The 23100-nt window shown below is 34.6% G+C and overlaps 1 protein-coding gene and 1 pseudogene across 15 annotated transcripts in view; both read right to left on the bottom strand.

Annotated features, from left to right (window-relative positions):
• ANKHD1 (ankyrin repeat and KH domain containing 1) overlaps window positions 1–23100 on the bottom strand; it is a 124715-nt gene that overhangs the window by 33245 nt on the left and 68370 nt on the right. For 13 of the 15 annotated variants that reach the window (XM_056793453.1, XM_056824341.1, XM_056825068.1 and 10 more), the window contains 6 exons: window positions 16857–17609; window positions 10722–10867; window positions 10450–10561; window positions 9961–10106; window positions 9300–9442; window positions 8712–8925 (listed from right to left, as the gene is read on the bottom strand). In XM_056793453.1, coding sequence (XP_056649431.1) covers window positions 8712–8925; window positions 9300–9442; window positions 9961–10106; window positions 10450–10561; window positions 10722–10867; window positions 16857–17609 — 1514 coding nt within the window. The remainder of the gene's footprint in view (window positions 1–8711; window positions 8926–9299; window positions 9443–9960; window positions 10107–10449; window positions 10562–10721; window positions 10868–16856; window positions 17610–23100) is intronic. The other 2 variants (XM_007473283.3, XM_007473284.3) reach the window with 1 other exon arrangement.
• Window positions 10–8695, bottom strand: LOC100027820 (U1 small nuclear ribonucleoprotein C-like; annotated as a pseudogene).

The following is a 23100-nucleotide window of genomic DNA, read 5'->3' as shown; positions in this document are numbered from 1 at the left end:
TTAAAGAAAAAGATGTCACAAGTTAGCATGTCTTACCTTTTATTTTATTTTTCAAAGGTTAAAAATTAAGAGGTAAGAAAGTTTAGTTTTAGTGCTCAAATTTGAAGACAAAGTGGGGCTAATACTTGGCTAATACTTTAAGCTTACATATCTGTGTAGCCACAATGAAACTCTTGAAAGGTGTTTTCTTACAAGTGTCATTACCAAAAGATCCCGAATTTTCCCTAGGGCACATAGTCAAGGATACAAAAAACTGCTCATCTTTTTTAGGTGGCTAAAGCCAAAGTAAGAAGTGAGTTTTCTAATTTTCTCACTTGCAAGTGGAGAGCCCAAATTATAACTTAACTAAACAATGCTAACTATTAGCACAGCACACTACAGAGTAGGTATAATTCAACAAGCATTGGTTGAACAAGCATCTAAATACCTACTTACAGGTATGGCACCATATTTACTCAATTTCTTGAATTGAATGCCAAACAAAGTTAGTTAAATTTCTAGAAAATCTAATCATGAAAATGTAACTTAACCCCCCCCCATTTTCAGTTTAATGTCATATTAAACTTTTAGACTTTCATAACATGAAATGACCCACAGATATGGTCACTATTTGGGTGCATCTCTACTCCATTTTTCTTTCTTTTTAATATTTCTTTTTATTTCAAATTCTTTCTTTCTCTATTCTCTTTCCCACCTATTGAGAAGGCAAGAAATATAATACTCATTATGTATATCAAATAATGCAAAACATTTCTACATAATTTGCTGCATTTTCTTGTGCTTAGAGAATGAAGTACTTATAAGTTATGAGTAAAGAAATTCCTATTACTAAGAGTTCTAAGTAGAAACTTCCTAAGAGTCAAATAAAAAACATATAGAGGGGCAGCTGGGTGGCTCAGTGGATTGAGAACCAGGCCTAGAGATGGGAGGTCCTAGGTTCAAATCTGACCTCATATACTTCCTAGCTGTGTGACCCTGAGCAAGTCACTTAACCCCCATTCCCTAGCCCTTATCACTCTTCTGCATTGGAACCAATACACAATATTGATTCCAAGACTAAAGGTAAGGGCTAAAAAAAAAAAATTATAGAGCTGTCAAGAGTCTCATTATCAATTCTAAGCTGGTTTTGGTTTCAGTCTCAGGTACAGCTGAATAGAGTACAGCTTGAGATTTTTACTAATAATGAGGATATTCTTCCTTAGAAAAGTGCTAAAGATGAAGTGATTATCAATTTACCTCTCTGGAGTTAATGGGGGAAAAATTCCACACATGTTTATAATCAGCTAACCGTGCTATTACTATCATATGTGTGTGTACATCTAAAGAAAGTAGAGGGAAAGACTCATATGTATAAGTAGTTGGGGCAGCAATTTTTTTTTTTAATGCTAAAACAATCAATACTTTTATTTTTATATGTGACAATACAAATATAAGCTGCATTTCTGCCCCACTCTTCCTTTTTAAATTGTTTCTTTGACAGGAAGTGGGAAGTCTTCTTATATGTTTGGAAACCACCTCTGGGGCAGTCAGCAAAAAAAACCAAAAAAAAAAAAAACCCAAAACTGGCAAGCTATGAACAATCATGACAGAATGCTCCAACTCTCTAAAATGAGAAATGCAAATTAAAACTCTGAAGCTTCACTTTACACAATTTTGAGAAAGATGACAAGAGGAAAATGGTCAGTGTTGGAGGGACTGTGGAAAGATAGGCACACTAATGCACTTTTGGTGGAGCTATGAATTTGACAGTTCTGAAAAATGATTTGGAATTACTCTAAAAAGTCACTAAAACACATCTTTGACTCAGTGATACCACTATTGGCATATAACCCAAGAAGGGCAAAGATAGCGGGAAAGGTCCCATATACACAAAAATATCAATAGCAGCACTTTTTATAGTAGCAAAGAACTGCAAACCAACAATACCCACCAATTGAGAAACACCAAACACATGAGATATATGAAAGTGATGGGATATTGTTTTGCTGTAAGAAATGAATATGGATTAGAGAAATACGTCATGGCTTCTATGAACTAATGGTAGAGGGAAAGTAAGTAGGAACAGGAAAAACAATTTACACAATCACCACAATATTAAGGAACACAACACTGATAGACTTCAAAGCTCTGATCAATGAATGTATTATGCAATTGTGACTTCAGAGGACTGGTAAAGGACGTTTCCATTTTTTCCTTGGCAGAGAGGTGTTAAAACTATATAGGTACAGAGAAAGAGAATTTTTAGACATGACCAATATGCTCATTTTTTTTTCACTGTGCTTATTTATCACAGGGGAGGGAAATACTGAAGGGCAGGGGAAGGGGGACCACTACAAAGTTAAAACTGTTGGTGCAGAAAATGGGAGAATTTTTAGACATGTCCAATGCTTTTTTTTCTTCACTGTGCTTATTTATCACAGGGGAAGGAAATACTGAAGAGTAGGGAAAGGGGTCGGACCACTGAAAGTGACTGTAATGTAAAAGTGTCAATGTTTTAAAAAGGGGAAGGGAAAAAAAACATATCTGAGGCCCAGCACCATGATGTTCTGGTGAAATAGAACAAAGAATTGAAAACTGAGAAATGGGCTTCCTTGTATTTCCTTTATTTTATCTGTCTGGTCTGGGCATCGCTGGGTGAGTGGGGACCATCATGGGATGGGGAAGAGGTCTCATCATTGGAGGGCCAGGCATCATAGGCATGTGACCTCCCATGGGCATCCTCATGCCAGGAGGCCCCACAGGCATCATCCCAGGTGGGGGAGGCCCCATCATGCTAGGGTGAGGAGGTGGGATCATAGGCCCTCCTAGTGGAAGAGCAGAGAAAAGATTGGGAGGGATTCTTCTTTGCTGAAATGCAGTGGTAGTTTTATCAATCAGGCTCTGGGTTTGCTCTTCCATCCATTTTTGGTAATAGTCTCTCACTTCTCTTTGTGCTTCCTTCCACTACAGTGGGTCTTCCTCATAGATGGAGAATCGTGAGTGAGATAGGTATCTCAGTAATCACAGTAAAACTTGGGCATGATGTTCACAAGTGCCTTATTCTGTTCCAAGAACCTTCAGAATAGCCAGGCTGTTTTCCCCACACTCTTCCACATAGAAGGTTAACTTCAGGATGCTCTTATTGAACAGCTAAAACGGAGAGGCTCTTCAGACAGACCCCTCAGCAGGGACCCTAAAGGATGGACAGCACCCCAGCAACGAGGAGCAGAGGAGACGTTGCTGCCAAACGCTAGAAGCTCCCGACCAACTGGAAGAGGGAGAGAGAAAAGGAGGGACGGAGGGAGAGAGAGAGGGAGGGAGGGAGGAAAGAGAGGGAGAGAGAGAGAGGAGAAATCGAGAGGACAAGCAAGCAACCGCACCCAGCTAGCTCAGGCAGAAAGGCGGGGGCACTGCAGAGCAAAATGACTTCCATTCCCTAAGAGCTCACTGGGGCAGCAATTTTTTGTTGAAGCAAAGAACAGAAAAAAAATTGATCACCAATTGGAATATAAATGGAACAAATTGTGATATATGAATGGAAAATAGAAATAGAAAAAGACTCATGAAGTGATGAACCAGAGCAGAAGAGCAGAACCAGAAACACAGTTTATATGATGACTGCAATAACATAAGGGAAAGCAAGCTTAAAAGACCTCAGAACTGACCAAAGCAGCAATAAATCATGACTTCAAAAGAACATGAATGAACATAATCTCAACTTCTTGGTAAGAAGACGATCATTTTATTTTTTTAAATCCCTACCTTTTATCTTAGAATTGATACCAAGTATCAGTTCCAAGGCAAAAGAGTAGTAAGAGGCAGTTGGAGTTAAGTGCCTTACCCAGGGACCTAAGACCTCTTGTCTCCAAACCTGGCACTCTGACCACTGAGCCACTTCACTGCCCCTACAGCAGCAGATCTTAAAAGTTCTGTGATCCTTTAAGGGAACTACTGAAGTAAACATTTTTTTCCCATGACTTATTTGAAAAAATGCTTCCTTTTTCAGCTACATATCTCTATAGGGCCAGATTTTTTTCATACACTTTAACCAAAATAATGAACTGCAACATATTGAATACAGAAGCAGATTATAATCTTTATGTCTTTTGTTAAGCCATACTCTTAATAAAGATTTGCAAAAATATGTAAAACAGTGCCATTTTCTTCACAAACTTAGGTTTAGAAAAAAAGACTGTTTTCCATAAAAGTGTTATTTATATTAGTGCATAATGGGTTTATTACTGTTGTTTTTAAATGAATACATACTTTTAAGATCAGTTTTAATTCATAATATACTAGTCATGTGCATTTAAAAACTATTCCACCCTAATCAGATCATTCTTTAGAAGATCTGATTTAGCTCTTTCCTGATCAATAACAATGGAGATACTTGGAATAACAGAATCAGGTTTTGGAAACTCTACATTCTCCACCCTATTTAGTTTAACAAGATTTTGAAGGTCGGCATCAAACTCAAGATTTAATTATCTGAGGAGATGGCCTTCAACAGACATGTGCAAAAAAAAGGACAGACCTCTGGGCTGTCCTAAGTTAAGCTAAGTCCTCATTGGTATAGACGAGACGCAGAAAAGTGATGTAAAAACGTCCATATAAGGCATGTCACTTCTTCCTGCCTCTTTTGCTTTCCCTGGAGAGTCAACTCTGGCTGGCAGTGTGCTAAGCATTCTGACATCTTGGGAGTGGTGGCAGTTCTTGTCTGGATTTTAGCAGTGAGTTTTGTCCTTGACATGATTCAGCTTCAGGCATCTCAGCTGAGCCCCTTTTGGAGTTCAGGTTGATTCCTTCCTCCTTTACACTCCAAACCCTTACTTTCTAGATCTTCTAATCTTCCCGTCAGGTACCAGCTGGGGAGGGGGGGTGAGGGGGGAGGGGGAAGGAAAAATCTTTCTCCCTTCTTTTTAATTTTCTCTACTATAGCCATTAAATCACCACAAAATTTGGCAGCTGACTTGGGTATTTTATTATTTGGGTTTTTCATTAGGATTTTATAAATAAAATCCTTGGCGATCTAAATTAATTATACATTCAGTCTCAGCCATAATTTCACCCTTTACAGTTAGGAGGGGGAGTCAAGATGGCGGCTTAGAGAGAGCAAAAGTTCAGACCTCTGAAAACCCTTCTTCACTGAATCAAAAACACAATGCTTCAAGGGGACTGAAAACCAAATCTAACAACAGGACAAAGCTAGGGAACCCTCCCTGCTGGACTCAACTTAAAAGGTATGCCTCCCAAAAAAGCCTGAACTCTAGACCATGGGGGTTTTAAGGGGAAGGAAAAAGGAAGGTCCCAGGACCAGCCTATAGCACTGAGTCAGCTGTGGCTGGAATCTCCAGGCAGGCAAGGGTGCTAGGCCAGAGGGAGTACCTTGCTGGCACAGATGTGCCAGGCTTAGGGCATTGAACACAGGTGGTGCAGAGGCAGCTAGAGAAGAAACAGAGCAGGCCAGCCTAGTAACAGCCAAGACACTCTTTCTCCCCCCAACCCCCCCATGAGGTTTTGGCCTCAGGGAACAGCTAGCTTTGCAGATCAACCCTGCCCTGGCTCAATCTCATCAATAGGGCAGATAAGAAGCCTTCAAAGGGAAGGGAAACTCAAGCTTCAACACCCTTCCCACACAGACTGATCTGAGAGCCTAGCTGACTGAGCTCCAAGGGCAAAAGCTGCAACAAACTACAGGCAACAACCTTGAAAACAGGGCAGAAAGCCCAGCTCATTTTCAGCTTCTGCTGTCAGCTAGGGAAGATCTGACTAACCTGATGAAACAGCAGGACAGAGAAGAAGCCCCCTTAGGACAGAACAGCCCAAACCCACCAAACCAGCACATAATGAGAGGAGAAAGACTACAGGCAATTACAGAGGGGAAAGAAGGGGAAAATATGAGTAAAGAACAGAAAAAGAAAAAAAGAAATTACAGTCAACAATTTCTATCCAGGCAATGAACAAAGAGCAAGATCAAGGAATATCAAGCAAAAACATAGAAATTCCAGTGAACTGGACACAGGCTTTGGAATAACTAAAAATACAATAAAAAAAAAAACAATTAAGAGAGGCTGAAGACAATTGGGAAAAGAACTTAAAAAGCAAAATAAGTCATCTGGAAACCGAAAAGTGTCTTGAAAGTAAAAATTAATCAATTTGAAAATGAGGCAAAGGAGATGAAAGATCAGAAGAAGGAGGATGACTAAAAAGCCAGGGATAAAATTCACTCTTTAAAAACTTGAATCCAACAAGTAGAAGCAAATGACTTCACCAGTCAGCAGGAAGCTATAAAACAAAATCAAAAGAATGAAAAATTTGAGGAAAATATGAAACACCTCATCCACAAAACAGATCCAGGAGAGATAACTTAAGAATCATTGGCCTACCGGAAGATCAACAAAAGAAAAAGCCTGGACATCATTCGACAGGAAATTATCCAAGAAAACTGCCCTGACATTCTAGAGCAAGAGGGAAAAGTGGAGATTGAAAGAATACCCAAATCACCCTCTGTACTTAATCCTCAATTGATAACACCCAGGAATGTTATAGCCAAATTCAAGAACTACCAGACCAAGGAAAAAATATTACAAGCTGCTAAGAAGTCAGATACCACTGAACCACAGTTAGGATAACAAAGGATCTGGCTGTATCTACACTGAAGGATGGAAAGGCATAGAACATGATATTCCGGAAAGCAAGGGAATTAGGTCTACAACCAAGAATCAACTACCCAGAAAAACCGACTATATTCTTGCAGGGGAAAAGTATGGTCATTTAATAAAATAAAGGATTTCCAAGGATTCATAAAGAAAAGCCCAGACCTGAACAGAAAATTTGATGCCCAAACACAGAACTCAAGAGAATCACCAAAAGGTAATTAAGAAAGGGGAAACAACAACAAAAAACAAACTTTTAAAAAGGGATCCAATAAGTTAAAATGATATGTATCCCTTCAAGAAAAGAGGATATTGGTAACTCTTAAAAATTGTTATTATTACCTGGGTAGCTAGAAGAGTTATACTTAAGAGGGAACAGTGACAAACTGTATAGGATGAAATGTAAAGACATAAATATGTATACAGATACATGCATGCACAAATAAATATATACACACACAACTAGAGTTAAAAAAAGAGGTTAATACTAAGAGAAATGGGAAAAGAAACAAAATGGGGTAAATTTTTATGTCATAAAGAAGCACATGGTGGAAGTGGGGGAGAACACTAATACACTGGAAGGATGAAGAGATTGGAGATAGGAAATACTTAATTCTTATGTGCATTGAAATTGAAATAGAAAGAGGTAAGAACAATCATATTCATTGGGGCAGAGAATTGATTTGTGCCCTATAGATAAGCAGAAGAGTAAAAAACCGATTGGTGGGGAGGAAAGCAATACAAGGGAGGGAGAGGGTGAGGGGAGGGGTAGTTGAAAAAAGACTGTAAATAAGAGGGGAATAAGAAGAGGGGGGTGTAGAAAGGGAAGTAAAATAAGGGTGGGAATTAGGGGGACTGATTAAAAACAAAACTGATGTAGAAGGAAAGAGGGAAAGAAGAAAAGGCAGGGCTAGGAGTGGAAATCAAAATGTTGGGAAATACACAGCTGGCAATCTATCTCTGAATGTGAATGGAATGAATTCACCCATAAAATGAAAGCAAATAGCAGAGTGGATTAGAAACCAAAATCCTACCATATGTTGTCTATAAGAAACACACATGAGGAAGGTAGACACACACAGGGTAAAGGTAAGTGGATGGGGAAAAATCTACTGGGCATCAACTGAGAAAAAGAAGGCAGGAGTTGCAATCCTGATATCTGACAAAGCCAAAGTAAAAATAGATCTAATTAAAAGAGATAGGGAAGATAATTACATTCTGATAAAAGGCAGTATAGACAATGAGGAAAAATCAGTATTCAACATGTATGCACCAAATGTTATAGCACCCAGATTTCTAAAGGAGAAACTAGTGTAGCTCAAGGATGAAATAGATAGTAAAGCTATACTAGTGGGAGACCTGAATCTTCTCCTATCAGACCACAAATCAAATAAAAAAATAAATAAGAGGTAAAAGATGTGAATGGAATTTTAGAAAAATTAGAGTTAGTATATTTGTGGAGAAAAATAAATAGGGACAAAAAGGAATACACCTTCTTTTCACAGCACATGGTACATTCACAAAGACTGACCATGTACTAGGGCATAAAGACATTGCAAAAAAATGCAAAAGAGCAGAAATAATAATGTAACCTTTTCAGATCATAATGCAGTAAAAATAATTAGTAAGGATACATGGAGAGGCAAATAAAAAATTAATTGGAAATTAAATAATATAATTCTCCAAAATCTGTTAAAGAATAAATCATAGAAAAAAATTAATAATGTCATTGAAGAAAATGACAATGATGAAACATCCTAACATATTGGTAAATATAACCTATATAAAACAAAAGCTCTTTGGCTTCCTCAATTATTTCTTAGAATGTGAAATGATCTTGAAACCAAAAGTTTGAGAACCATTAGACTAGACAAAATGAAACATGAATTCTTGGAGATATTCCCAAACTCCTATTCATTTAAGCATTTCTTCACTCAAATTCTTACTGTCACTAGAGGAAACAAAAAGTAATTATAACCAGTACGAACAATTAAAACAATGTTCATTAAAAAGCACATTAAAGTTATTCTCCTTTTGAAGAATCATATGAAATGTTATGAAAGCATAATATTTTACCTTTGCTCTATGCTCAACGTTTGCTTTTCGGTCCAAAAGCAAACTGACTACTTCTGCTCGTCCCTGGAAACAGGCCAAGGTAAGGGCTGTGTTCCGATTGGTCTCTATTTGAGCATTAATATCAGAACCCATATCAAGCAACAGCTTCACTGCAGGAACATGCCCATTCATGGCAGCCAACATGAGAGGGGAAATGCCTAGCTTACTCCCAGTCCTGAGAAGGAAAAAAAAAAATTTTTCAGTAAGCAGAAAACATCTAGCACAGGAAACATAAGATGAAAATGTTTTATTGAAAAAAAAATTTTATTTTCTTTTCTAAATCCAAACTTATTGGCAAAATTTCAAATGGTGATTCTCCCAGGTAATGGTTATCTTTCACCCCTTCTCTTTACAAAAAGGGACTAATGAAACTATGGATTGCTGGAAGCAGCACAATAAGAAACAAGATGTATATTGTTATTTTAAGCACTTCATTAGAGGAGTTTTGGATGGCTTTAATCTAAAACCATGTGCCCAAACATTCGGTAGATGGCTTCAACTTTAGATAACAATTAACACTTGGAATTGTTGTGAATGAACAATACTTACCGGGAGTTGATTTCTGCCCCGGCATTTAGCAGAATCTTAATGATATTGACATATCCACCAGATGCAGCCAGACTCAATGGTGTATAATCTGACACATTCCTATGTTCTTTATTTGCCCCTCGAGCCAGCAGCAAGTCAACTACCTATTAAAGTTGGGTATGAAGAGAAGTTTATAGTGAGGGTTCACCAATCAGGAAAAAACAAAACTGGGACCTAGAACTTTCACATCAACATCTGTGACATTTTGATTAAAAGGAAGCATAACAAAAACACCTTAAGTCTCTAGAAATTAGAAAAAGCACTCAATTTGTTTTCAATAGATTTAAAGCACCAAACAATGGCATTAACAAATGTCATACCATTAAATTTTCAAATGGTTAAATACTGAAAGATTAATTCATACTTTATATTGTGAGACTTAACTGGAAGAATACCAGAAGGTTAGGATTTCATAAATAAAGAAAAATTGATCTATAATTGTGGATTCTACTATGTAGCGTTTTCTACAAGCAGAAAAATTTAACATTTATCTCATTCCTTAGCAGAAGAAATAAGGGAGACATGTTTAAGAGTTTCTACTGCATGCTGCTAAAAATGACAAAAACATGCAATTTATAAAGAAGGTAAAAAGTAGACAACAAAATATTAAAAATGGCTTTACCTCTTGACGTCCACCAGAACATGCAAGTGAAAGTGGGGTATCCTTAGTGCGTTCAGACTGTGCTTCTATGTCTCCACCTTTATCTAAAAGGATTTCCACTACTCCAACATGTCCAGCAGTTGCTGCCAGAATCAGGGGGGTAAAACCTAAGACAAAAAGAGTAATTATTTTCTGAACACTTCCCTTTACCTATTTTATTGTGCTCAATTTAGTGAAAATAAAGGCCAGTACACTCAGGAAAGAGAGGCATTATATATTAAATGAAAATGACTTTGTTAATAACAAAACTCATCTGTTGCCCTCCCTGCTTCCCAAAAAGCAGTTCTGTAAGACCTATCATAAGACTTGCACTCTAAAAAACTTACATTTTTGTTTAATTTCAAAAGTGAGATAAAACCTATTCAGCCTATTATTACTCAGGTGAAAATATGGCTATTTTATTTGCTAAAAGAGCTGATAGCTACTAATTACCAAGACTTTATTTCTTACCTTTTTTGTCTCTGTGTTCAATTTTTGCATCTCGTGCAATTAATACAGACACAAGTTCTTCATGACCACCTGCACAGGCCAGTGTTAATGCAGTGTCATGATTACTCTCCGTCTAGGAAATTTAAAAGTAAAAATATTAAATATTTCTTATGTGAAATATCTTTCAAAGAGAGAATATGGAACATTTCTGTGAATAACATTTTTCATAATTATGATGCTATTTCCCAAACTGAAGTCTCAGTACACAAATCTAAATAAAATAACCTACTTACATGGGCATCAATGTCAACTGAAGGATACATAGGGAGCATTGGCTGGGAAGCCACATTGCTTGGAGTCTGTGAACAGGATTCAGGTGTAGGGGATTCTGTAGTGCGAGAGGAACTGTTGGACCCAGTGGGTACTCTGCTACTCACAGCTGAAAAACAACATATCATAAATTTATTTTTAAAATAAACCTTTCAACATGGTCAGCTTTGTAGATAATAACTTGTATATGATACATAAGTGAAATAATAGGCATTCAATGCCCTTGAACTTAATGAGGGTTGAAAAGAAATATTTCACTTAATTACAGTTATTAGCAGGTCAGTTCTCATTATGGTTCATTCTTTTAAAAAAAAATGTCATTCAGAAGAAAAACCAAGTTGGAATAGTTTTTATATAATTAGCAAAATATCATCATTTTATAATTTAAGACATTTAAAAGAACTCCATATCTTAAAATCAAACTAATAAAAATTAATACAGGAACTCTATTCTAGGGTATCCTGGAATAATTCTATTATGTGAAGAATGAATAATATACAGTATCCAATCCATTTCTTTAATACTTAATTGCTTCCCTGTCACCTGCTAAACTTAACTAGGGCATAAAATATATGGAACTTTGTCACCATCTAAAAGTTTCCTACCACTTTTTTTGGGGGGGTCTTTTAAGTGTCATTACTTCACTATATGGAAGGGAAGCGCACATTTGTGCTCAAGAATGAAGGTGCCTTTTCTAGCAAAATTTGTTGGTGCCATCATTTGTATAGTGAGGATATCTGCTCTACCTATCTGAACATTGTTGCCAAATTTGATAATGACCACATATTAAAATATCCTGGAAACTAAAAAACACCGTATGAATCTAGAATATTTTTATAAACAGTTAAAACAAGGTTTTAAAAATAATTAGTGAATTTTGCTTTTTCATGCTATACCTCTCCATAATATGAAGAAATGTTTTAAAATCTTACATTGAAAACCTTTGGATGAATATTATAACTATACAGCAGCTATTCTACAGATATCCTTTAAAATTTTTTTAGTAATTTGCATATATTAGCATTTGATAGCTCTGATTTTATAAGTGACTAGCATATTAATGGTATTCTATATTTTGTACCATTCTAGTTAAGAAATATATTCTCTAAGTAATAGGGAATATTTAAAATAACTCTGCTGAAAGTTTCAAAGGTCTACAGAAAAACTTAAACTGAATTAAAGTAGATACAAGAAACATTTCAGAAATGTAAAAACTTCACATAAGATTTCTAAGTTTTTCTTTGTTCCTAGCAAAAAATTGTCAGTAACAAATAACAAACCTCCTAATTCAAGAGCAACAATGGATTTAGCAACATATTAATGTGAGAAGAGAGAAAAGCGGGAAAACTGACATTACAAACTCCAACCTTTATGAAATTAAGGAAATTCAACCCAGTAAGGCAATATAGGGACAAAAAAAGTATCCCCTTAATGCAGAACCGTGATTAAAAAAAAAGAAAAAAAAAACAAACTTACCCACTGAAATTTGATAAAATTAAATAATGAATTTATTCACATATATAAATGCATCTATACCTGGCAAGTATGAAAGAGTCAGAGAGTACAATTATGGCAAGTTTCATGAAATAAAATCCAGTAGACCTCATTCTATATTATAGTTATGTTCTGAAGTGGTGGTTTGTGTAATAAATTGTATTAAATACGTTTGCCTGAATGAAGCATCTCATTTAAAGCCATCCTATATTTCTTTACAACAAAAATAAAATCCAATTCTTGATCTTTCTCAAGTAATATTTCTGTGTATCAAGTTTATACAAAGCAGAGTAAATGGCATTAGTCATTTGTTTTTAGTTTCCAATATCGTGCCATGCAAACTGATCAATTAATGAATACAAATAAATTGGTGTAACAAATACTTTAAAAAACCGCTTTACATAAGAAACTTTTAATAAGTTGTCCAAAATGCCTTTAAATTATGGAAATCAATTCCACTCTATGATATTGCCTACATCCTTTAAGTTCATTTCAAAATATATCCCTTACATATACTTAATTTTTCTTTCATAAAAATGTGATATTACTGTTTCAAAACATTCTATGATTACCTAATAGTTTCTGTTTAGCTTAAATTTTTTCAAATGAAATTACATTTGTAAAATGCTTATTATTAGCACATAGCATGACTACCACCCTAGACACTTAAAATGCTTGTTCTTTCCCCTTCTACCTTCCTCTTTGTGATTTTTGAAGGACCCTATAAGCATGTGAAGCTTTTTTAAGACCACTCTCATTCTGCTTTTTAAAAAAAACATTAATTACTTACATTTTATCCTTTCCATTAAAAAATGTATATACTTTGCCTCTGTAGTATTTCTTGTCTATGTTAAAACTCTAACCCAGGTTATTATAAATAATGAGATGCTAAAGCAGTTTAATGTTTTTAAAATTAACTTGTTACCAGCATGAAAAATGATGACCATGGCGTTCACGAAATGAACTTATATTCTTTATCATTTCTCTTTGAAAAAGGGTACTTAATTTACCTTTAATTTTTCATGTCAGTTGAATCAAATGACAATGTAAAAATGTAAAAAACAAAGTTCAATTACTATTATTCTAATAATGATTAACATTTAGAACTTACCAGCTAACTGCTTCTAAGGTTTTTTTAAAGTTTTGGCAAAACTAATCATGGGGCAGCTAGGTAATACACAATGGATAGAGTAGCAGGCCTGGAGTCAGGAGAACCTGAGTTCAAATCTGGCCTCATACAAATCCTTGCTCTATGATCTAGGCAAGACACTTAGCCCTAATTGCCTAGCCCTTGCCTTTCTGTCTTAACTAGTTCAAGTACAGCATATTACAAAAAACAGGATGAACTTATGCTTATGAAAGTGGTATTTATTATACTAAAGACAATGAAGGATAATTTATAACTTTAATGAGTTCTGGGCAGGTAGGTAGCATAATGAATAGAGTACCAGGTCTGGATAAATCTGCCCGAATACTTCCTAGCTGTGTGACCCTGGGCAAGTCACTTAACTCCATTTGCCTAGTCCTTACTTTTCTGTCTTAGTAGACAGAAAAAGTAAGGGTTTAAAAAAAATAAAATTAATGAGTCCCTTAAAACTTCTCTTCAATTGTTCTGGAAGTTAAAAGATTCTTGCTTGAAAAGATTAACACATCAAAGTTAGAGTTCCTATCTAATATTCCCTTTTCATTGACTTCCCCACCAAATCACAAAAAAGTTTCAGAACAAGTTAAGAATACTGGCAAAATTATATGTTTTCAGCATGAAGTTTCTGTTATGTTCAATTTGGGTAGTCAGGACCTGTGATTTCATTGGTATAGGTAATCCCAGGGAGGAAACATTGTCAACCATTGTATAGCTACAAAACCGTTCTTTGATTTCGTCTTAAGAGTTGCCTGGGCACTGAAAGACTAAGTGATTTACCTAGGGTCACAATCAGGATATGGCAGAGCTAGGATTGGAATGTAAGTACTTTCTGATTCAGAGGACATCTCCATTAGGCCATGCTACCTAAGGAACTCATGTTCCTTAAGCAGAAAAATTTAATGACTGTGTTATATATACAATATTTTATTTTTATGTAATAAAAGTAATTTTAAAAAGTACTTGCAGATGCTATAAAATTATTGCAACAATATGTACCACAGAGATGACACATTAGGCAGTCAGGTCTCAAATTAGACTTAACACCAATTTCTATTATTAAATAAAATGGCCAAAGTATTTTTATATATAAAAGAATCAAAATATTTAATAAATCTACTTTTTAAGTTTTAGTAAAAAAAATTTTTTTAAACCCTTACCTTCCGTCTTAGAGTCAATACTGTGTATTGGCTCCAAGACAGAAGAGTGGTAAGGGCTAGATGGGGGTCAAGTGACTTGCCCAGGGTCACACAGCTGGGAAGTGTCTGAGACCAGATTTGAACCTAGGACCTCCCATCTCTAGGCTTGACTCTCAATCTACTGAGCTACCCACCTGCCCCCAGTTCTATTAATTTTTAATTCACTATTCCAATAAAAATTTATTCAACTGAAATTAAAACCAATTTAAAAAACAATCCAAAATGCTAACATCATTTTGATGACTTGAGATATGCTTATAGAATCAACTGACTGATCAGTGATGAGGGATATTTAAAATGTGAGTTAAGCACCAAGATCCTTAAAATCACAGAGCCAGCAAGGATCTCAGAAGTAATCTAGCCTAACCTCCTCACTTTTTAGAAGAGGAAACTGAGGTTTAAGGAAATTAAATAACTTATTAAAGGTCACACAAGTTGTAAAAACAGCAGAACTAGGATTCTAACTTAAGCCTTCAGACTGAATCTAAATCCAGTAATTTTCTAACTTTAGGGAATTTCATTCTCTCTCTGATCCTCCTTTTTCTCTTCCCCACCTCTCTCTTCCTCCCTCTTCTCTCTATATCCCTCCTGTCCTCGACTTTTTTCTCACCTCCTCCCCAGAGTGAAAAGGAAATCTGCCACCTGAGGAACAACCTAGCAAAGATTAAAGAGGCTGATTTTAAGATGATTATTTTTAATGACCAACTTTTCAAATATAGAAACTCAGGAAAACTTTCACATACAGAGGTGTTATGATCTTTGTGAATGAGGGGAAATACCCATATCAAGGAAATCATAGTTCTTTAAAGTAATACTAACAATAGAACCTACAGTTTTAGAAGTATCATGCAATCCATCAGTTTTATTACTATCAACCACATTTCATTCATACTCCCCAAATTTGTTTTTGTCCAAATGAGAACTCAAAATTAACAATGAGATTTATTTGTATTCACCACTAAAATTTACAAAATTACTAACTCAGATTTGAGAGCTGGGTTAAAACCATATAACAATGAAAGGCTGAGGATCATACATCAATATACCATATTAACTGAAAGACTTTCACTGTTTTCTAAATCTCTTTTTTAAAAAATGAACATATTCCTCATTTGCACATAACTCAAGGTGTCATAAGAAAACACTATAATCCTAAATGTTACTACTTTGTCAATAGCTTGCATTCAAAAGGGAAAAAACTTCTAAACAATCACAGTTTGGCAATGCTACTTGAGATTAAAAAAGGGTTGATCTTACAGAGAAAGAAACAGAAACTACAACAAGAGTTAGGGATTAGGAGGTGTGAGATGAACCCAAAAGGGAATAAAGGGCAGAAAAGGGAAAATGTTGGAATAAAGTTACCAAGACTGGCATACATCTAAGTATTATTTGATCAATTCCTGAATTGACCCTTTTGTACCACCCTAAAGCCATTTTAGTTATTTTGGAATTAAGGCTCTTGGAGAAGGTCCTTTCACTAACTATCTTTACTAAAGGAAGTGATTAATTGTTCTATTTCCCCCTTGCTTCAAAGACAATAAAAAGTGAAGTAAACCTGAATAATTTGCTTATGGTTAAAACTTTCCTGATAATAATGGAGCAGAGAAGCATACTTGTAGGTTGACAGCCCTTTCATTTAAATTTTGGGATACTTTCATCAAGACACTTAATAAAGGGGTACACTCAAGTCTTCAACCTCATCACATTGTGACTCTTCAGTACTTTAATTTTTTAAACAGTCAAGTTCACAATAACTTATGTCAACAAAATCAAAAGGAATGTAACTAAGGATTGTGTTGTATTATGGACTCCAAACAAAAAGATATAAATAGTACAGTAAAGTAACAGATGGATAAGCATATAGAAATTTCTACAAAGACTATGGAGGAGTCCTTTAAAAAAAATGGCTCATTCCCTGTGAGCTAAGATACCATACAAACAGGAGAGGCAATTATTAAGGTTGTTGATATACCAAAGTCTCCAATAAAGGAACTTAGCAATGTTTATTTCTTCATTTATGCAATTTGACAAAAGAACAAGAAAAAAAATTTAATTTTTGTGTTAGTGTTATTAAACTTATAACATTTCCTTCCAAAACCACACAAGTAAATGAATAACCATATATATACTATTTCCAAATTGAAAAATATAAAGGCTTGTATTTTTGGAGAGTGTGTGTAAAGAAGCTGAACACACACATTAAAGCAAAGAATTTTATATATATACACATATATATAAAAATATAGATATATTTCTTAACCCACCTGCTATCAGGTCATCAAGAGTGTCGGTAAGCGTCTGTGCTGGAGTTGCAACCATTAGTCCATCTGGTTCTTGAACTAACAGTCCCTGCCCATGTCCAGCAATCTGTTGCTGTCCTACATTCTGCTGATTACCTAATGCTTTCTGAAGTTCAAGAGAATTTGTCCCATTATAACCTAAGTCACCAGAAAAGTTACATTGTGAAGATGGTAAAGGCTGGACAGGGACAAAATCAATTTGCTCTGCAGGGCGTGAAGACTGTTGCTCATCATCATCATCTTCCTCCTTAGCTAAAACTGCATCGACCTGAGGTAACACTGAAAAACTATCCTCTGGGATACTATCATCTCCTTCCCCTTCTGGAAAGACACCTCTGTGAGGGCACTGTTGCTGTGCTAGCGATGGGTCTGTCTGACCTTTGGTCTCCAAGTATTCTTTGGTAAATTGCTGCTGTGTTTTCATTTGCAATTGCCTTTCCACTTTCTGTAGTTCCTTCAGTATTTTCTTTTTCTTCTGGACTTGTTCTTCTCTGTTCTTTTTAAGTTCTTCTATCTTATCTTTGTTCAGAGGTTCACCTTGAATTAACTCCAATGATTTCAGTTGTGCTTTTTCAATAGCACTAATTCTCTGTCCCAGTTCATTCAGCTTGCCTTCAGTCTCCTCTACTATGCATTCCAAAGGCTGGTAGGGGTGAAAAGATGGCAGTAGATCCTGATCTGCTACCTGCAGGGAACTTGACTTCTGCTTGGATGTACCTAAGCACATGAAAAATGTTTGAAAAAGTGCCATGCTAAAAAAAAATTTGCCACCCCTTCCCCAGACCTCCCCCACAAAAACCCTTATTGATTAATGCTGTAGAATGTATGTAAAAAAAGTCATGTTAACATTAAATAGATTAACATCTACACTCATTTATAATATATGGTAAACTGGCAATTTTGAGATCTGAATTTTAATACCTAATCCCTTAGGTAACAAATATTTTTAACTAAAATAATCGTAGACTGAATGATTCAATGCACATCAAATCTAAATCATTATCAGTCCTCTTTTATAAATTTGTCTAATGGGTTTAGCAAAACTGTTAAATATTTTAAGATAGCATCAGTGTTGAATAGCATTAATTGTTTTCTAAGAAGAAGAGAAAATAAAGGAAGATAGTACTACTCTGTGGGTATAGCTCTGGAGAAGGTTTTCCAAGCTGTCAATATCTTTCTTCTTAAAGATGAAGCACATTGTGGCCATAATTTTTCATGCTTTATCCTTTCTAATATTTAAGTTTTTCTTACTGTCAACTTCCCTGGTTTCAGGTACTACAAATACTACACCATTCAACTCAGTATTCAAAGGGCAAGCAAAAGAAAACAATTCAAGAAGAATGAAGTAAGTCAATATTATTTTGGTGGGAGGACAAACTCATTCTGAAAGAGAACCACTGTGTTCTGGCTATGATAGACCCAGATAATATACCTATATTTGGGTTTTGAGTGGTGTTAAACAAGTGAAATTTGCTCTTTTGGGGATTAGGTTTTTTTTTTTTAGTCAATTCCTCACCTTCCTCCTCCTTTGCTTTTTCCCCCCTCTATTATGTCTATTTAGCTGTTAAAAAATTAGGAACCCTATCATTAAAATATAAAATAGAAAACATCATACTTTTAGATTATTAATACAAAGCAAAAAGCAAATTTAAAAGTCTTGTTTAGAAAGGATAGGCAAAAAATAGTTGATGGTTCATCTGAATTGAGGTCAGTGTGCCTCATCACATGAGTAATATAGTAAATTTAAAAATTAGAAGCAATAAATATTCAAACTACTCTCAATAGTTATTAGATCCAAAGGAAAAAAAATAAGGCTATGAGGGAAGCATTAACACACCTTGAACATTAACAGATGATGAAGCCTTTGAAGAAAAGAAGTGAGAATTCAACTGTTTTCTTACTAAAGAAATTCTAACACTATAACCCAGTATGTTCTTCTGTGGCACTCATCCTACCTTTCCCAACATGAATGCAACTACTTCAAGGAGCTTAATTTTGAATTAAAAATAACCTTCAGAAAAACAAATCACCTGCATTCAATTTTGGATTATCAGTTGAACAAAGCAATAAAGGAAAACTTCTTGAAAAATAGCAAAATGTGAACTGTTATATTTATGAAAAAAAAATTTTTTTTGTTTTTACTATTACTACTCTAAGATTCCAAAGAAGCATATATATATAATTTAATGTATTTGTTCACAGTATTACTTTGAGTTTGGAAGTCCAAGTGACTGATAATTAAAAAGACCTGAAAAGCAGTGAATTTAAGATATAACCCGCAGTATCAAAATCCAATAATGGAGCAGGAAAATTTTAGTCACATAAGGCATTTATGTTAGTCAATGAGTTTGGAAATTCATCAAAGTATGAGTGTTTCTATAGCTATTTACTATCTCCAAAATGATTTTGTATAGTTGCAATATAATTATGATTTATGAATAAGGAATGGTAGGAAGACGGGTAGTAATGATAATCCATTTTAAGTCCTAGAATTTTGAGGTCAATGACAAGACAGAATGGCACCCTTGCTAATGCAAATTTATTTAAGAAACTTGAAATAAAAGATAATTAAAACTGACCCTTGTGAATGGCTAGAACTGAGTACACAAATCTAAGCTAAGGCAAACAAGATGAACACTAAGAACCTCCTATCAAATCTGAACTGGTACTATTATTTCCATGTGAGTGTAACCATATAGATTTAACAGATTTTCCCAAAATTTGCCATGAAAATAGTAGGCAACAAGAAGCTGCAATACATACTATCAGTCTTGCTATACATATACTTATTGGGTGGTATGATTATACTTGCTATCTAAGAACAACTTTCTAAAAAAAGATTTTGAAATTAGATATTTTTGGAAGTCAGTGAGAAGTGCCAGTTCATTCCACTGTAAAAGAATGGATGCAATTTACTGTTTTTAAGTATTGTTTAAACTGCATTCAACAAAAGCAGTTGTATGAGCATGCTCAAACCAAAACACCACAGATTTTATCAGATATTATTGCCAATTCAAATCTTTTGTTCCCAGAATATGAGAGACAGTCAACTGAAATTAGGAAGAGTTTATGTGACTTCTCTACAGACTGAAGCATCAACCAATACACAGCAATATAAATATCTATTTTCCAGGGACACAGGCCAACTGAAGGTGACATAAGCTTCTGATTAAATTAAATCAACTAAATCTTGACTTGTACAAATTAAGGTTTTGGTAATTATTATGCAAGAACTACTTGTAGGACATTAGCAAACAATGAGAGCCTTATTTTCTCTCTGTGTGTGTGTATATATATATAAAACTGTTAATTGCAAATCAATTTAGTATTCTGGTATTAGTTGGTAATATCATTTGGGAATGCAGTTAAGGCAGGTTCAATGCTGGTGACATCTTTTCCAATGCTTTTCCCCTTTTACACTTTTTTTTTCCCTGGTATCTTTTTTATACTGAACTTAATACTTATATATTCACTTTTCTCCCATTTTCTCTTTCATCTATTTTTTATTTCCAAACTTCAAAGAAGCCATGACTCAATAATGTGGCCACCCCTTCCACTTATATACACTTGTAAACCCTTCATACTTTAACAAGTGTGCTTTCTTGAGTTGCTGTGTGGCCAGATAAAAATAACAATCTGGTGGCCACTTTTCAGTGATGACTCCCTACATTTTTAGCTAGACTGGTTCTGGAGTCAGACATAGTCTGTCTTCATAATTTTACTCTACAATTCCTATGCCTAAAGCTAGAGAAAAAGTCCATGGGTTTGAGAAACAATTTGTCAGTAGCAAATTAAGAGATCAGGCAGATTAAGAACACTGTGCTTTGGTCTTTTGGGAAGTATTCTTGAAGGAAAAAAAACATCCTTTTTTGAAAAGCAGGTTTAACACTAAATTATTTCAAGTGACAAAAACTGAGTTTGTTTTCATTATCCAAAATCACATTCATAAATAACAAAATATTTACTGTTAACATAAGAACTATACAACAAGTCTTAGGTGACAGTTCAGATTAATCCTGAATTATAAATAGCTTAATTTCCTAAGAACAAATATCATAAACAAATATGATGAAAATCTCATCTCTTTACAGATTTCAAGAGCAAATCTTTCACACACATGCCTTAAACTCTTAATATTTTACACTTAGGGAAGTGTTTTCACTCAGCCCATTTCTGTTAGCTCCCAAAATGCCAGACTCTTTCTTGGACCCGGACTTTATATACTTTGTTTATCTAGGCCTGGAACCTATATAGAATTACATTAAAAAATTTTTAAACAAGGAAGCCAAATACCATTCTTATATTTTGGTGAATGATTGATTATGATAGCAAAAGTATTGCACTGGTCAAAAGTTAAGTTTGCTCCATGCTATTAATGGGAAAAAAGTAACTTAATTTCTAGGCCTCCTACATAAAACTTAATGCCAAAGAATATGACTGTTAGGATTTGGAAGGCAAAAATACTTTAGGGAATTTAGCAACATCCTTCTAATAATTTTACTGAGTCTTTAAGGGAGTTTGGTAATCCTCATACATAATATACGAGTATATCTTTGTAGTGCTGATTGGGTAATAAAACTAACCTACAGTTAGTAAAAATAGACAGTCCTAAAAATTTCTTCACTGAGCATGTCATTTTCTGTTCATGTTTAAATAGTAGTTTTGATTCTGAATTCCCTGACAGATATAAACAAGTTTTCAGTCTTCAAAAAACCAACAGTGGACAGCTGTGATTAAATGCTGAATCATTAGGCACTAAGGATTTGGTAAAAAGGAATGAAAAAAGGATTCAATCAGAGGAAGAAGGGGGCAGGGAAGAGGACCTAAGAAGCCTTAATATGAAATATCTGTGAAAGAATAGTGAAGAAAGGAAATAATTGATAATATCATGAATAATACAAAAGTCTGTATCAGACAGCTGGATAAATAAGTATGAAAAACATTATTTGAAAGCATGATGCCTGAAAGAGAAAGGCAGATGGGGGATCCTGGAAAATGAGATAAATACTAGGAATTTATGAACTTGACTAAAATGGGGGAGGGGAGGGAGAAAGCAGATAAAAGAGATACTCTAATTGTTAAGGATATATATGGCTAGCTTTTCTGAATGTGCAATGTATTCCCATCATGTATTTATGTATGTGACAGAATAATTGCAATGTAATGTCAAAAGAAGTTGTTTTGTTCAAGAATCAATTATTGTGCTTGTACCTACCCATAGATATTAGGGCCTAGAAAATAAACTTTCTCTGGCAAAGTGACTTACAAAGAACACCTGAGGAAGACTATTTTACTTCATTGTACTTTCAACTCAGCAGTGGTACTTCCTATTAAAAAAAGTGATTTAATGAATAGCAAAAATCAGATTATCTCTCTATCAATTTTTTACAACAGGGGTCAATACTTTACTTTTAAAAGCATCCTAATGCTCTTTTGTATGCATTTCCAAGCATACTTAGAACATTTTCCATTTATTTGTATTTTCACCCTGATGACTATTCACATATGTTTTATTTAACAGCCATGGTTGTCCTAGCTAATTAGTAACTATAGAATTATCCTATTCTGTTGCAGTCACAGATTTTAGAGCTAGGAAGAGCCTAAAACTTATTTAAAGTTCAAAACCCTTTCTATTGATGAAGAAATGACACTTTGGGATATGAAGATGTTATTAAATTTGTTCAAGGTCATAAAGAAGGCAAAGTCAGGATTTGAATTTAGATCCTCCAACTGCAAATGTATTTTTCTTTCCAGTCATGTACATGTTAAATGGTTAAAAAACAAGAGGAATTTCATTCAATTTATGTACTCTAAAAACAATCAACAAATAATGGAGTCTCTTGTATATATTTCATCTGCAACTTACTACTTGAGTAAAAAGCTTCTTTTCTGAACATTTTTATAAGTGTAATTTTCAAGTGGAAATTTTCAAATTAATGAAAAAAAAATTTGAAAAAATACTATACCCCTGAATACAAAATTTAAGTTAAATCTTAAGTTTTTTATTCTAATTTATTCTAATTGCTGAAATCTACATGCCATCAGAATTATTTTTCCTTGTTTATGTTTCCCCATATTTATTTTTCTGCTGAAGAAATTAGAGTATCATTATGATGTTAAGATCTATTCACAAGGCATAGAATTATTTCACATTTTAGTCTATATCCAGACATTACCTAAAACATCCTTATGCAAAATCATGATTTTT

Source organism: Monodelphis domestica, chromosome 1 (genome assembly GCF_027887165.1).
Source record: "Monodelphis domestica isolate mMonDom1 chromosome 1, mMonDom1.pri, whole genome shotgun sequence".
Classification (NCBI taxonomy): Eukaryota; Metazoa; Chordata; class Mammalia; order Didelphimorphia; family Didelphidae; genus Monodelphis; species Monodelphis domestica.
This window is presented reverse-complemented; position numbering and strand designations above follow the sequence as displayed.